This window comes from Channa argus, chromosome 8, assembly GCF_033026475.1.
Source record: "Channa argus isolate prfri chromosome 8, Channa argus male v1.0, whole genome shotgun sequence".
Taxonomy (NCBI): Eukaryota; Metazoa; Chordata; class Actinopteri; order Anabantiformes; family Channidae; genus Channa; species Channa argus.
In genome coordinates, this window is record NC_090204.1 from 27,190,902 (window position 1) to 27,207,288 (window position 16,387).

The 16,387-nt window shown below is 40.9% G+C and overlaps 1 protein-coding gene across 1 annotated transcript; it reads right to left on the minus strand.

Moving 5' to 3' along the window:
- Positions 1-2,839: 2,839 nt before the first annotated feature.
- On the minus strand, positions 2,840-12,653 carry rad54l (RAD54 like). Its single transcript, XM_067514368.1, has 18 exons — positions 12,332-12,653; positions 12,154-12,237; positions 11,550-11,663; positions 11,408-11,468; positions 11,181-11,316; positions 10,226-10,295; positions 9,613-9,901; positions 8,289-8,413; positions 8,054-8,204; positions 7,824-7,950; positions 7,560-7,634; positions 7,255-7,385; positions 6,922-7,032; positions 5,468-5,591; positions 5,299-5,377; positions 5,043-5,222; positions 4,673-4,836; positions 2,840-3,980 (listed from the first exon to the last, which is right to left on the minus strand). Exons 1-18 carry the CDS (start codon positions 12,332-12,334, stop codon positions 3,779-3,781), a joined length of 2,226 nt encoding a protein of 741 aa, XP_067370469.1. The 5' UTR covers positions 12,335-12,653; the 3' UTR covers positions 2,840-3,778.
- Between the last annotated feature and the right edge of the window lie 3,734 nt (positions 12,654-16,387).

Consider the following 16,387-nt stretch of genomic DNA (forward strand, 5'->3'; position numbering starts at 1 on the left):
TGATTAGATTTGAATCAGCAACAGAAAAGAGGAAATGTTTGAAATTTGGGTGGAAATCGGAACAAGAGTGTCGATAGTCCTGAACAAAGTGCTGCTGTTTAGTCAAACTGATCCAGTGTTTCCTGCTTTAAACTTTACGGTATTTGATCTTGCAGAGGTTTGCAGGGAGCCTCCACCTTCAGTAGCCTAAACTGTCATTTTAGTAGGTGTACGATCAGGTTTACTGTCCAAATGAACCATTCAGAATAAAAAGAGGATGAAAAGAAAAGAAAGTGAGATCTGGAGCAGAAAAATAGGAACAGTTGAATTCAGGGAAACATCAGCTCAGCTGAAGGGACGAACACATTTCTTTAGTTTTCACTTCAAGTGTGTGTGTGTGTTTGTGAATCTTTCTAGGTGTGTGATGTGCCGTCTCATCTCCATGACCACATCTACTGGAGGACAGAGTCCAGCAGGAGCCAGGAAGTCTGGGAGACACACTGTCAAAGTCTGGTTCGTCCTCCATTTGTTCAGCTTGTGCTGCTTCGAAATCTTCTTTTGGACACTGTCTTTAGTTTAGTCCACTGCTCTCTGAATAAGAAAAGTGACACGTTGAAATGACTCCAACTCTTCCAGACAATAAGCTCAGTCAATGTAGCAGCTCCACATTTTCAGATGTAATGTATGATGGCAGTAAACTCAACACTCATGAGCTCATGTCACATTTAATGTTTGGGACTCTATGAGGATAGGTGGTAGTTACAGAGTACAAGTACTCATATGTCCCACTGTTAAGCAAAATATCACAGTAAGGTCTTGAGCGAGTTTCTGCAAAAGAATGATTAATATGAGCTAGTGTCTGAGCTGGAACAGAGAGGCAGCAGGACCCAGGATTTCTCTGTTTCCATTGTTTGGCTTCATCAAGCAGCTGATTTCCCTTTTACCTGAAGAGAAGCAACTAAAGTTTTCCTGCTGACGTCAGTGGAGACATTAGAGAGGAGACAGTTGGGGTCAGTTGCCAGTTGCCTCCAACTTCCATCGATCTGAAGAAATTTCCTCATGTGGGGACGTGATGGGGAAATGGTGGGAGGCAAATTGTCTCAGTGTCCCCTCCTGCGACTATCAGAGTCCTACAGCTCCTGTCAGGAAGACTCCACCCCTGAAGACTGAAGTGTGTGTGGAAGAGTCCTCATGTTGGTCTCTGTCCCTCTGCTGGGAGCAGCAGGAACATGTGTCTCCACTGTCTCTGCTGAGCCACTGATCTTCCCAATCCACCTGGATGCTGACGTGTTGCTCTGCAGACTATGCGTTGGGGTGGGCATGGCCCCCGTCTTTCCACTAAGTCATCAGGGAGTTGGACGTGTGGCTGCTCTGCAGAGAGCCAAGAAAAGTGATGACTGCAGACACAGCTGAACAACCGGCTGGGAATTTTAGTTGGTTACAGTTTCTAAAATCCAATTCTGGTTGTCGAGCTCAAGGTTTTACAAAAATAAAAGCACAAATGTCCATTAGAGGTGGTCTTTAGACAACAAAACCACTTCGGTTCAGGCTGAGGAACAATTGTAGTTTTGTGCCACCAACCTTTTCTGGATGAAACCAGACCCCAGTCTTTCTCTAACCAAGTGCTCTGTGCCTAAACACAACCATGAAGCAGTTTCCTACAGCTAGAATCCCTTCAAGTGAACGTTGTAGTGAAAGGAGATTTGTGAGAGGCTCCTTGATGTTCCCCCTTTATCCATGTCTCTAACAGGCAGCTGACAGCAGGAAGAGACAGAGGGAGCAGGACAGCAGCTCCATAGTTCTCGAGGAGTCTCCACAGAGACTACTCTGTGAGGATGCTGACTGTTAGAGTGGAGCTCCAGCCCCCAGCCCTCCACCACTTCACCACAGGCCAGGCTGGACGGTGTCCAGCTGGAGGTCACTAAGAGGTGTTTTCTCTTAGCTTGTAGATACATTTGAGTTGTCCTATTTCTTATAATACATAGATATTGTTTAAAATTTCCTTTCTTTAGTTTCTGTCTTAAAATAAGATATATTGTATCTATTTATAGAAACATATCTATTTTATAGATACATTTTCATTATTTCTTAGGTGCAAAGTTTTGTTAGATAAGTTTAAGCTCTTTAATTTATTAGATTGCAAATAAGTCTTAACAATGTACTATTTAGATATTTTAAGTTTTTCATGCTTGAAATTCACTTTAGTTTTTAATTACTTTTTCATTTTCTTATTTTGTACAGAATGATAAGGATCAATCATTTGATAAGAAGATCTAGTTCTCATTCTGCTGCAGTCTGAGCTGTAGATGGTCTCTTGGCGTTTGACATAGAGATGTTTAAAAACCCCAAAAATATAATTATTTGATATGTATATCTCCGGCTAAAGTAAGTTTTAAAAGCTTGACTTGTTTAAAGTGGTTTCAAGAGAAGTTTTAAATTATATTTCTTCTTAGTATGGTCGAGCCGTTTAAACATGAAAAGAAATTAAAAAGTAATGGTAAGTATTGACTGTCACCCACTTTCATTCTAATTCATTCAAAGTTGCATTCAAGCTTCTAACATAATCATCTCAAAATTTAAAATAAAAACTTCCATCTCCATCTAAGAACATCAAAAGAACATTTGTTTACATGATAAGACACAACATTCTGTTATTTAAAACGTTTCCCATTAACTAATATCAATAGATTGATCGATCACATAGATATATAAACACCAAAAAAGTTTAGCAGGTCTACAACTGACAGTGTGTTGAAAAGGTCATATAAGAATGTGAAGACACAGAAATACAAGAGAAATGAATAACATACATAAGTGAATAAGATAATAAATAGAGGACAGTTAGGCCATGTGCACAATATGAGGTACATATTGGGATGGGGGTTTATTGCAGATCACAAATGGGCTAGAAAAACTGCCAAATCAACATGCGGACAATGATCCAATGTGGCAACTCTGAACACACGGGATAAACTGAAAAGGGAAAAAAAAGAAAACTGTCTTTGGGAAGAAGCTGTTTGGAGGTTTTAGTTCTGATTAATCCATGTCTCTTCCCAGAGGGCATGAGAGGGAACAGGTGATGTCCAGGGTGAGTGGGGTCCCTTAGAATATAGCTGTCTTTCTTTTGGAATCCGTCAGTGTAGATGCCTCTGGTGTCTGCTGCCCTCACTACCCTGTGAAGGTTGGCTCGAATTTCTTCCTTGCAGCTTGTTAACCACAGGTTATCAGTGGTTTGCTCATGAGTTTAAAGGACATGAAAAGGACAAATGAAATAGGATGCAGTCATTGGCCATCTACAGGCCGTTAACGCCAATAAGACACAAAGGGAGCTGCAAATTAAAATTCCAAACTTTTATTTAGACACTTGGCATTTCAGTTTGAATAGATCACTTCCCCTCTTATCGGTTACTGTAGAGGTGCAGAATTGTAATGTCAGCAAATCTGTGTTGGATGTACCTGAGCAGTGGTACCACTGAAAATCAAAGGTTACATTTATATTTGAATCTAGATTCAACCAGTACACGTGGTCCTCCTTTATACTGGAACCCTGCTGTGCCACTTTGGATTATAGTAAGAGGACTTATCTCAAGAGGCAAAGCCATCTTTTATGGTAACGGGTTTTTCCAACAGGTTCATTTTTTTTATCATATATAAATAACGGAATTTGTGATGATAAGCTACCACGATTATTCCCCTTTATTTACTTTTTTTGTTTTTATAAAAAAAATCCACATAAGAACTAAACAGCAAATAAATATTTCTATGTACATGTGGCAGTGTGACAGAATGTCAGCTTCTGCTATACTACACCCTTCTGATCCTCATGAGAACGCTGGTGGAAAACAAAGGACACAGCAGCATCCCAAGAGGCTTTCAACACTTGGTCCCTCAGGCCTTTCTTATCAACGCAGTGGTTCCACTGGGAGAGGTCACTGGTACAGTCTGACTCTTCAGGAGGAGGCCGAACCTCTCTGCCGTTCACACAGCGGCGACAGCGAAACCTAAGAAGAAAGGGGAGGTTTATTTATCACACTGCATACATGAGCATAAATTACTTTTTTTTTTTGCATGCATAAACCAGCATTTATACAATAATGTTGGTTTTAGCTGCACACCCTAACACAGAACTCAGAGAAAACTGGCGAATGAATCCATTACACTGCTCGTATGTCGCACATAACTAACAAGTCTGTTCACATGAGATTTCTTACATGAGACCCAGTGTTTATTTAGGCAAATTTCACTAATTAGATTTGCATTTATTACAGGTGATGACATTTATCAGTTTTTATTTAGCTAGTTCTGATTGATTTGTATGCATCTCTTCCAAGAGGCCAAGGGAGGAAACAGGTGAAGTACTTAGTAAAGTCTGTATCAATAGACGTGCTTTAAATTAATCACTAATCATCTGCAATTCTCAGTAATGCTGAATAATGACAAAGGGTCTGCACTTATATAATGTTATATAGTCATTTATACCTTATTTGACCTCAAAGCCCTTTACACACGCTCACAGCTCTGTTTTGACAGATTTTAAAAGGAACACAGATAATTACATGTAAAATTGTGCTATGTCATTTGTGCACACAAGATATCAGAATGTAGTGCAAATATGGAAAAGACCTTGAGGGTCTCCAGACTGGGTGGCTTATAAATGGGATTAAGTTCACAGTTTGAGTGATTCTCTTTTTACTTGTCATGTGTGTCGCTGCTGGTCTCCTCATTTAGAGTGAAGAGTTCTCGAAGTTCCCCCAGAGAAAAGTGACGCTCCACGTCCTGCTCTTCACCCACAACACAGCTACTCAGGGCTTTCTTGTGGGCCTGTCGCTGCAGGATCTTCTCCTCAATCGTCCCCGTCTGTCAGCACACAAACACACTAGTCAGACCAGATGCCTGTTCAACAGCACCCTGTTGTGCCAACACACTTTATGAGGCCATGCAGTGTGAGTAATAATATTGGTTATAGTATAGTCGGCAAGTAATTTATCTATATGACAATCATGTTGCATATTGCTTTAGCTATTAAATCAGTGCTAATCTGTTTTCTGTTGTGTTGAACTGACAGAGAGCAGTCTGTAGATGTAGCAGGTCTTCTTCTGTCCATCTCTCCACACCCGCGCCATTGCCTGCTCATCATTGGCTGGATTCCAGTCGGGATCAAACATCACCAAGCGATTCGCTCCAATTAGATTCAGTCCACATCCACCAGCCTTGCTGCTCAGCATGAAGATGAACTCTGGGTTCTAAGAAGCAGAAGAATTCAGACGTTGTTCAGGTGCTTTTTAGAGCTCACAGTTAAAAACCAAGTTTCCAACTCACAGATGGGCTGTTGAATCTCTCCACAATCTTGGCCCTTTTCTTGATGGACATTGTGCCATCGAGTCGAACATAGAGGTATCTGCAAAAGACCAACAAGAACATTGTCACTACATGACAATTTATATAATACAGACACACAGAACAATACTGTCAGGCTCCTTAGAAGCACCTTCTAGATCTGCACAGCTTTTCAAAGAGATCCAGTGTTTGAGTGTAGTTGGAGACGAGCACCACCTTGTCACTGGTTGTAGTCCTCGTCATTGCCAGTATGTAGTCAAGAACCAGCATTTTCCCTAAAACAAAAGAAACAAAACACTAGCATCATCTCCTTTTTTTGTTGGCACTGTGATCACTTGTTGATAATAGGATACATTGTATTCATGTGGATAAATGCAAAGCAAAGGAGCACAGAAGACAAGAACCATGTGCAGGCGTATGTTGTAGCAGAAGGAAAACATGAAATCTACATTTGTAGTATTTTCATATTGAACTTGCAGCTCTTTTAAATCAGTTTTGAAATTATATAATTGTCAAATTCCTCAAGATAAAAGTGTTATTCATAAAAAGAAGACTCAAGTGTATAAAGGCCTTGCTTAGAACACAATCTGTCAGTTGATACAGAATATGAAAGTTAGGGTGTGAGGACCAGAGGGGCCGGAAGTGGGAACTGTAAGATTAGAGGATGCAGAACAATTTGGCTCAGTCATCTTTCCCGGTAAAAGCTTAACAACTATGGAACATGAGGCCTTAATCACAATCAAAACTCAGTTTTCACCACAAAGCTGAAATAACATTGATGTGAACACGGAACAGATTTGGTTGGTTTGCTGGATTTACACTGGTCAAGTTTATACAAGTCCACTGTGCACACTCACTGTGTGTCCACGTGTCTGTATAGAATTGCATATGAAATTTCTACTCCCTCCAAACACACTTCTCATCTAGTTGCCTTAGAAACTATCAAAAGTAAAACTCCAAAGCAAGTCTTGGGCTGACAAGTTTAAAAACTGTAAGGCTACAATTTATACTCAGTGTTCGCGCTGTAGTCTTGTATTACATTCAACAGAGAATGTATTACATTGAGTATATTCGAGATATCGTCCACCCCTATGTGGCAGTGGTTACGTAGTTGTAATAATGTTTAGCTGTATTGTCTCTGAAAAAAATGATTAAATACTTTATTGATTTCTGTTATCGATGTGTCTTCTTTGTTAAATCTTTACACAAACAACAACGCATATGAAAATGATAGAGACACATACTGTCTAGAAGGTGAAAAACAAAACAAACAGAAAACACTATACCATGTGTTGGGTAAGAGTGATTAATATTGTTTTAGACAAGTTAAGATATTGTAAGGTTTAGTTGTTTATCTGAACCTTGACAAGTTGGTTACTATGCACATGTACGAGTACAAGCACCCATCAACTTAACAGAATGGAAAAGATTTGTCCATCACCTCCCAACCTACATGACTACATGGAAATATTTAAATTCTCCAAAAATACATTTTAATCTTACACATTTCATAGTAAGCCAACATAAACTTTGATAGAGAAAGTAAGTTTGCAGACAGCACCATCTGTGGATTACCTGTTTTAACAACAACATAGATGTTCTTACCAGAGAGCTGAGGCTCCACAGATTTAGGGCAATAGCCAGGTGGAAACATATCCAGTGCCCCCTTAAAACCCTCCTCAGCTTCCACACACTTGTCATAGATGAGAGCTGGGTCTGGGACACAGAATAGTCATTAGTGTTTTTATCAAGAAGTTACATGATCCCAAATAAATGTGTGTGTAATATACTGCATAGCTACTGGCATAAAACGTAAAATTTCATTGGTTTGCTTTTTATGTCACATTTTAGTCTGTATTTGACAGTCTCTATGTTAATCATTATAATACTCACACATGCTAAAGGTTACAGTGTCTTATCATTGGATTAAACACTTACGATTGCACAGTTTCTTGAGGGACGTGATGGAGGACAGGGAGGAGACACTTATTTTGCCCTCTTGTAATGTCTCTAAGGGTTTGGCCTGCCTCAGGAAGCGCTTATAAAGTTCAGTTTGTAGAGGAGTCAGCCTGGGGGGAAACAGCCACATTAACAATCTACATGTTTAAATTTAAAACATCTTTCTACAAATACTGTCAGTATTTTTCCGGAGAAAGCAATATACAATAAATAAACCTAGATGTATTTGAGGAATAGCAGCGACAAACAACCATCTCTGTTACCACTCAACAAAATCAACATACCTACAACACACCACCTGCTCAATTTTCACAGGAAGGTACTTAGACAAGATATCTGATGTCCTTCGTATCAAACACCTGTTGAGGCCAAACACAGTCAGTATTACAGGGTGGCGTCTTTTAAACTGCCCTTTTGCTAAGTATGGCCTTATGCGCATGATTAGACACAAACCAAACACTGTCACAGATATAAAGAAAATATATTTTTTAAAAGCATCTAAAATTAAAATAAGACCAATAAGACGTGCATGGGTGCTTTGAGCTCACCTGTTGACGATGCTGATCAGCTCCTTGAGTTTCTCCTCTCCAGTCTGTTTGTCTTTATCACTGGCATCTGCATCTCGACCCTTGAGGATGGGCAGCTCAAACCGCTTTTTAAACTCTTGGGCTGTGCCTGCCATCGAGGTAAAGAGAGAAAAAAAACAAAGCGGATTAGGACAAAGAGCGGGAATGATGAGGTATGTGTTTATCTATCGTTGGTGTGTGCAGCTGCTTACCAAGGATCCCAGCATTGACAAAGTGGACAAGGCTGAAATATTCTAGCAGGTCATTTTGAATAGGAGTTCCTGATATCAGCACTCTCCTCTGGGCACTCATGGCGTTTAGGGCCTGGTATGTCTGGTTATCAGAATTCTTTAACCGATGGCCCTGCAGCATGAACAACATACAATGTTAAATCACTGAGTCACCAGTCCTGGACAGCTTTGCTGCGTAAAGGACGGGATGAAATACCTCATCACAGATGACAAGACCAACTTTGCCCTTGTGCAAAACCTCAGCGTGCAGTCGAAATGTCTCATATGAAATGATCAGGATTGGAGTTGGTACTCTCAAACCATGCTGAGAGATGAAGTTCACTAGGGATCACAGAAAAACAGCTCAAATATTTTAGAAATTAAGGTCCAACATTCAGTTTGCCTTTAGCTTCGTTTTACAGTATTGCTGCCACTACGAAAAATATACAATTTTCTGTGTGTGTTTGAACCAGTTATAATTCAAGTTACTACGACTTATTGTTTTAGCACGAGAAATTAATTTAGTTTGAATGCGCCACCTCATCTCATTATATCATAAATCTTTCTTGTTCAGAAAACCTCTATAGTGTATGAAGGTAAAATGTTAATTTTGCCCTAAGAAACATTGCAGCCTTGAGCTGTGGGGGTTTTTTGATTTTGGTCTGTTGAGAACACATCAACCAGTAGCTGGAGCTATTGGATGTATGATGCTATCGTAGCTGAAATAATGGATATTCCCTGCTCTTCAAGCACCACCTCCCAACGCACACAAGCACAAGCAACATGTACAGGATCATATTCTCTTTTTGTCATTAGTGACATGACAGGGAAATTTAGGTAATACAATATGTATCACAATACAAGGGTTACAATTTGGTATTAGGTTTTATAAACACACCACCATATGCATAAAATCTGAGTAAAGAACTTTTTATGCAATTAGAGCTGGAGAAAATCTGAACAGGTTTTTATTCAAAGCCCTTTAAGATTGTGAAGTGATAGGACCAACATCCAGTCTAAAACAAAATTCAGTGTGAAGGCAACTACACGGTCTGGTCAAAAAAAAACAAAAGCAGTGATCATGTGGATTTAACTGAGCAAATCGGTGCAATGCTTCCATGGAATAATTTACTGTAGTGATTAATGCCTCAGCTGGCAACAAGTTCTTCAATCCCAAATGATGCAATGAGTAGCTTTTCATGTCTTTATCATTAATGTCGAAAGACATATCCAGTAGTTGAGTGGTCAAATTACTGCCTTGCATTAAGCAAAGAAAACAACTGAGGAAACTGCTAAAACAACCTCTGCAGACCAATGGCAGAGTGAATGTGCCACTGTTTCAACTCAGCACATTCGCGAAAATATGTCCATATAAATAAAATGTGTATAAAATGATTAGGTCTGTGTGCAGCTGTCGTCCTTTCAGTTGCCCCCCTAATGTTTACTCTAGTGGCACAATGTCTTGATCAAGGCCTCAAGTGACCAGATTTCTAAATACTCTGTACTGTATATTGAGGATGGTAGTGAAAAGAGAGAACTACCCAGCTGTCTATCGATCTCATTCTTCGAACCCCCGTCGATGGCCACTGGTGTCACGCGTCCTCCCAGCCATTTTCCTACTTCATTATACCAGTTGCGAACCAGACTGGAAGGTGAGACCACAATGGCCTTGTCTATCTCTGGCTTAGCATCTGGGCTTTGGCGTAGCAGAGTCCACATAAGGGTGATACACTGCAAGGTTTTCCCCAGGCCCATCTCATCAGCCATGATGCAGCCGTACGATCCGGGAATCCGTCGGCCCGTCACACACTCCCACAGGAACTTCACCCCCTCAAGAAATCGAAGACATGCATTTTTTTATTTTAAAGAAATAACAATTTTTTGTACACAAAAATCCCTTTTTCTGAAGCTTTCAATGCATTGTATGGTTTCCTCAAATACAATTGGTCAAGACTGTTAGTAGGAATAGAAAGCTTCACATTAGCTTTTAATGTAAGTGAATTACTTCAGTCAGTGTACTCATTATGTTTTTAAGTTAGTGAAAAAAACATTAAATCTGCTAAACCGATGAAGAAGCTGACAAATGCAAAAGAGAAAATTATATATTTTACTATTTGATGATTGTGATAAGTAAAGTTCAGAAAAAGATTTTACCTCCCTCTGATGGGGTCTGAGCACTTTTCCTACGACTGGATCCACAACAACATGCACTGGTAGTTTATCTCTGGACAGGACGAACAAAGCTCATGTCACAAATTTAATTTCATTACATTCCAATGGTGGCAGCAAACAGGCATTAAACAAAAGCATCTTCAAATATGCTCCGTTACGAATTAGTAATTCTCTCACTCAAAACTTTCTGTAACACATTTAACAACCATAGGCTCCTCTAACCACAGTTACACTGATTAAGGATTTGACAAATTGTTGTGAAATCCATATTTCAGAGAAGAACAAACAATTTAAGGGGGCAGCTCAGCAATGTAATTTATTCAGACTCCAGTTTCTAAAGAGTCACTTATGGAAAATCTTCATAAAAGAAATAAGATAATACAAAGAGAAATATAACTTCCTCATCTGAAGATAGTGAACTCTGTCAGATGAGAGTGGAAATTCATGTTTAAAAGGAGAAAATCTGGATTTTGCAAGTCTGTCTCAAAGAGACGGTAAATTGCTGGTACATTTCTTTCACACCAACTCTGAAGTTTTTCAGAAAGGAATTAGGTTATAAAAAAGAAAAAGCAGGACATAACGCAAAGTTGCTATTCTGCATAAACATGCAATGAGGGTCATATGTAATTTTGACTTGAATAGTCATATTGTTTTAGGAGGAACTTAAAATCCCCACATTTGTTGCTTATTAGACTTCTTCCAATGTTTTGGATGTCACAAATCGTGTTTTTACGTGCACACCTTCAAGTTTTAATGTGGGGGTCACAAACATCACCCCCTCAGAAAACACAAGGTGACAAGCCAAACATAACCCACTTGTAATGAAAGGGCACGGTAGGTGCTGGACTGCATTAATTTCATTCACCTGGTTTAACAAACAATCAAGCCTTTCCACTTGAAATGAAGTAAAATATGATTCACTGTGCCATAGACCTACTTGTCAGCTTTGATCAAGTCATGAGCACCAAGTGCTGGGGGCTCATAAAGAACCAAAGAGTCTTCTGCAAAGGGATCATGAAGTGCTCTTCTTACTCCTGCACGCTTAAGACCAAGCGCCCTGATTCCCAGTGAGCCTGTGGAAAATTCATCAGTCAGATCATCATCAAGTCAGTAGTAGAAATTCTTAAGCAATGAATGAAAAGAGAAGTGATTAGAAAATATTACCCGTGTAATTTGCAATAGGGATTTTAAATGGCTTGGAGAGAATACTTCGAATAAATGCCTCCTGTTGAAAAGATTTTGAGGTGGTTATATCAAGGTGCAAAATGCAAAGACACTAAACTCTAGATTACTTAACGATGCTTACATGTTTGTCACCGTCCACACATGCAGGCCGGTTGTTGAGCTGTGTCAGAGGCTTTCTGAATGGAGAAATGTGGGTTTCTCTCACCATATCAACATCAGTCTTTCTTCTTTTGTCCTGTGAAAAAGTACAAGCAACCCATCAACTCAAACAGCACTCACTTATTCATTATAATTTTTCACTCACAAAATCATAACGCTTGCCTTTTTTCCCCCCCAGCTAATACCGATTATGTTCAGAGTGATCGTGCAATATGCTTAAAATGTTTTATAACAGTTAACGTTATAAAGACTAATACTCTTAGTGGATTAACTGTACTTTTACATTTTAGAGCGTGTAATAGGTACCTCACTTTTTAAGCCAAGTACTTGCATTATTACTTGAGTATTGGGTTTGTGTGGTGCTTTCATCAATGCTGTGCATAAGTTAATAAATCAAGCATCTATTGGTTATATCACACACACATTAAAGTTATCATGGTTTGCTGTACGGACCTCGACCTTTGCTGTACAAAACCCACAGGATCAAAGGTTTGGGTTGTTTTACAGTGAACTAAACCTGAACAACTTGAAATGAAGTCTGAGTGTGTAACAGCGTACGCGCTTACAGTTTTCCATGTCCATTCATCGTCCTCGTACGAGTCTCCTTCTTGCTTCCGTTTAGCAACCTGACTGGGAGCAAGGCTGCGTCTCTGCGGAATCATTTCACCCGGAGAAAAGTCGCATTAGTTCAGTTGGCAGACAGTCGCAGATATACATAAACATTTCAAAAACGATAAAAATCACCATTATCTTCAATCCCTCGACGTGGCTCCTAAATGAGACTGGTCAGCGTTCCCGATAGCCTGAAGTCCTAGTTACCCAGTAGCAGCTAGGACCTGCGCCTGCCCCCCTTCCACAGCAGAAGCGCTCATACCCAAGATGCCCTTTTCCCAGCAATTTCCCAATTTATAGGAAACTCTAGGCCACTGACTTAACGGGTACGTTTCCACTGAGCTGATATTTAACCCATGGAAGAAATACAGTAGGCAAAGTTTATTACAGGACTTCAACGGTTTACGTTTACACCGACTACCCTTAAAATCCGCGCTAAATCTTGATGCACAACACTACGGGAAGCGCAGCAGGTCAAAAAGAGCGTGTGACCGTTTGACTTGGCCGCCGCCTGCTGGGATGGATGAGATGACTGCGTTCAGTTTGCTCGAAACACGGGGAATCATGCTCTAAACTGTTATATTAATTATAGTATTATCAGTTCATCAGACTATTGTACTTTATTATTATCATTTGATATTAGGTAACGTTATACCTTTATAATATGGAAGAAAATGTTTTATTTCTTTATCTGGTTGCTATTTGGGAGGTTTTTACATTTTACAAGTAGGTCAGCTCAGAAAATAGAGTCATATAACTACTCAACTGCTTTAGGGTAAGTGTACCAATTAAACCCATCAAAATGTGTTGTTGGATATTTTTTTAGATATTGACCTATTTAAAATATATATTTTAAAAAGTATTAACAGTCCAGGACCAGTTCATTTTAATCTTCTTCTTTTCCTTTCGGCTGTTCCCTTTCAGATGTCGCCACAGCGAATCATGTGCCTCCATCTAACTCTATCCTCTGCATCCTCTTCACTCACACCAACTAACTTCATGTCCTCCCTCACTACATCCATAAATCTCCTCTTTGGTCTTCCTCTAGACCTCCTGCCTGGCAGCTCCTTCTACCAATATATTCACATTTACTCCTCTGAACATGTCCAAACCACCTCAATCTGGCTTCTCTGACTATCTTCAAAACATCGAAAATATGAGCTGTCCATCTGATGTCCTCATTCCTGATCCTGTCCATCCTCGTCACTCACAAAGAGAACCTCAACATCTTAAGCTCTGCTACCTCCAGCTCTGCCTCCTGTCTTTTCTTCAGTGCCACTGTCTCTAAGCTGAACAACATCTCTGGTCTCACCACCGTCTTGAACATCTTTCCTTTCATTCTCGCTGATACTCTTTTATCACACAACACACCTGACACTTTTCTCCACCCGTTCCAACCTGCCTGCACTCGCCTCTTCACCTCTTTTCCACACTCACCGTTGCTCTGAACCGTTGACCCTAAGTACTTAAAGTCCTGCACCTTCTTCACCTCTGCTCCCTGTAACCTCACTGTTCCACCTGGGTCCCTCTCATTGACACACATGTATTCTGTCTTGCTGCGGCTAAGCTTCATTCCTCTGTTTTCCAGAGCAGACCTCCACCTCTCTATATTTTCCTCCACCTGCTCCCTGCTCTCACTACAAATAACAATGTCATCTGCAAACATCATAGTCCAGGGAGATTCTTGTCTAACCTCATCTGTCAGTCTGTCCATCACCAGAGCAAACAAGAAGGGGCTCAAAGCCGATCCTTGATGCAGACCCACCTCCACCTTGAACTCCTCTGTCACACCTACAGCAAACCTCACCACTGTCTTACAGCTCTCATACATGTCCTGCACCACTCTAACATACTTCTCTGCCACTCCAGACGTCCTCATACAATACCATAGCTCCTCTCTCGGCACCCTGTCATACGCTTTTTCTAAATCTACGAAGACACAATGCAACTCCCTATGACCTTCTCTGTACTTCTCCATCAGCATCCTCAAAGCAAATACTGCATCTGTTGTACTCTTTCTAGGCATGAAACCATATTGCTGCTCACAAATGTTCACCTCTGCCCTTAGCCGAGCTTCCACTACTCTTTCCCACAACTTCATTGTGTGACTCATCAGCTTTATTCGTCTGTAGTTGCCACAGCTCTGCACATCTCCCTTGTTCTTAAAAATTGGTACCAGTACACTTTTCCTCCAGTCCTCAGCATCCTCTCACTCTCCAAGATCTTGTTAAACAAACTAGTCAAAAACTCTACTGCCACCTCTCCTAGACACTTCCATACCTCCACAGGTATGTCATCAGGACCAACTGCCTTTCCGCTCTTCATCCTCTTCAATGTCCTCCTCACTTCACTCTTACTAATCTTTGCTACTTCCTGCTCCACACCAGTCACCTCTTCTACTCTTCGTTCCCTTTCATTTTCCTCGTTCATCAACTCTTCAAAGTTCTCCTTCCATCTTCCCATCACACTCCTGGCACCTGTCAATACATTTAATCACACTAACCTGCTGCACATCCTTTCCATCTCTATCTCTTTGTCTGGCCAACCTGTACAAATCCACCTCTCCCTCTTTAGTGTCCAACCTAACATACAAGTCCTCATATGCTCTTTGTTTGGCCTTTGCCACCTCTATCTTCACCTTACGCTGTATCTCCCTGTACTCCTGTCTACTCTCTTCAGTCCTCTCAGTGTCCCACTTCTTCTTAGCTAACCTCTTTCTCTGTATACACTCCTGAACTTCCTCGTTCCACCACCAAGTCTCCTTGTCCGCTTTCCTCTTTCCAGATGACACACCGATTACCCTCCTACCTGTCTCCCTGATCAAATTAGCTGTAGTAGTCCAGTCATCTGGAAGCACCTCCAAACCACCCAGAGTCTGTCTCAGCTCCTCCCTGAAAACTAAACGACATTCTTCCTTTTTCAACTTCCACCACTTCGTCCTCTGCTCTGCCTTAGTCCTCCTTATCTTCCTCACCACCAGCATCATTTTACACACCACCATCCTGTGTTATCTGGCTACACTCTCCCCTACCAATGCTTTACAGTCACTGATCTCTTTCAGATTACAACGTCTACACAAGATGTAGTCTACCTGAGTGCTTCTCCCTCCGCTCTTGTACGTCACCCTATGTTCCTGCCTCTTCTGAAAGAAAGTGTTTACTACAGCCATTTCCATCCTCTTTGCAAAGTCAACCACCATCTGACCTTCTGTGTTCCTGTCCTGAACACCAAACCTGCCCATAACAGTCTCATCACCTCTGTTCCCTTCACCTACATGCCCATTGAAATCTGCACCAATCACCACTCTCTCACCTCTGGGGATGCTCTGCATCACTTCATCTAACTCACTCCAGAATTTCTCCTTCTCTTCTAACTCACATCCTACCTGTGGGGCATAACCACTCACAACATTGAACATCACCCCTTCAACTTCCAGCTTCAGACTCATTGACCTGTCCCCTCTAGAACATTCCTCACAAACTCCTCTTTCAGGATAACTCCTACTCCATTTCTCTTCCTATCTGACCCATGGTAGAACAACTTGAACCCTGCTCCTAAGCTTCTAGCCTTGCTACCTTTCCACCTGGTCTCCTGGACACACAGTATGTCCACCTTCCTTCTCTGCATCATGTCGATCAACTCCCTAGCCTTCCCTGTCATAGTACCAACATTCAAAGTCCCTACTGTCAGTCCTACATTCTTAGCTTTCCTCTTCTCTCTCTGCCTACGAACACACCTTCCTCCTCTTCTTCTTCGTCTTCGACCAACAGTAGTCCAATTTCCACCGGTACCCTGTAGGTCAACAGCACCGGTGGCGGTCGTTGTTAACCCGGGCCCCGACCGATCCGGTATGGACGTCTTTTTCACGATTCGCATGTTTGATTTGGCATGTGTTTTACGTCGGATGCCCTTCCTGCCACAACCCTCTGCATTTATCCAGACTTGGGACTGGCACAAGAAGACACTGGCTTGTGCCCCCTTGCGGTTGCATTAGGACCAGTTCATTTTAATACAATTTGAAATACATTTGTGTGATATCATTTGAAGCAGCAATATTTCATACAAGACCTTTGTATGTCAACATACAGTACAATGAATGAAAAACAATAATAGATTTATTTTGTTTTTTGTGATGCAAAACATAAATCTCCTAATTTTGCAATATGCAAATGAACCTGGCAAGAAAGT

Bases quoted from the DNA above. Each gene is read 5' to 3' on its own strand.
- rad54l (XM_067514368.1), bottom strand. The intron at 11,664-12,153 runs GTAAGCGCGTAC...ACTTTTTCACAG, and splicing joins ATGAATGGACATGGAAAACT to GACAAAAGAAGAAAGACTGA. The intron at 10,296-11,180 runs GTAGGTCTATGG...CGTCCTGTCCAG, and splicing joins GACTTGATCAAAGCTGACAA to AGATAAACTACCAGTGCATG.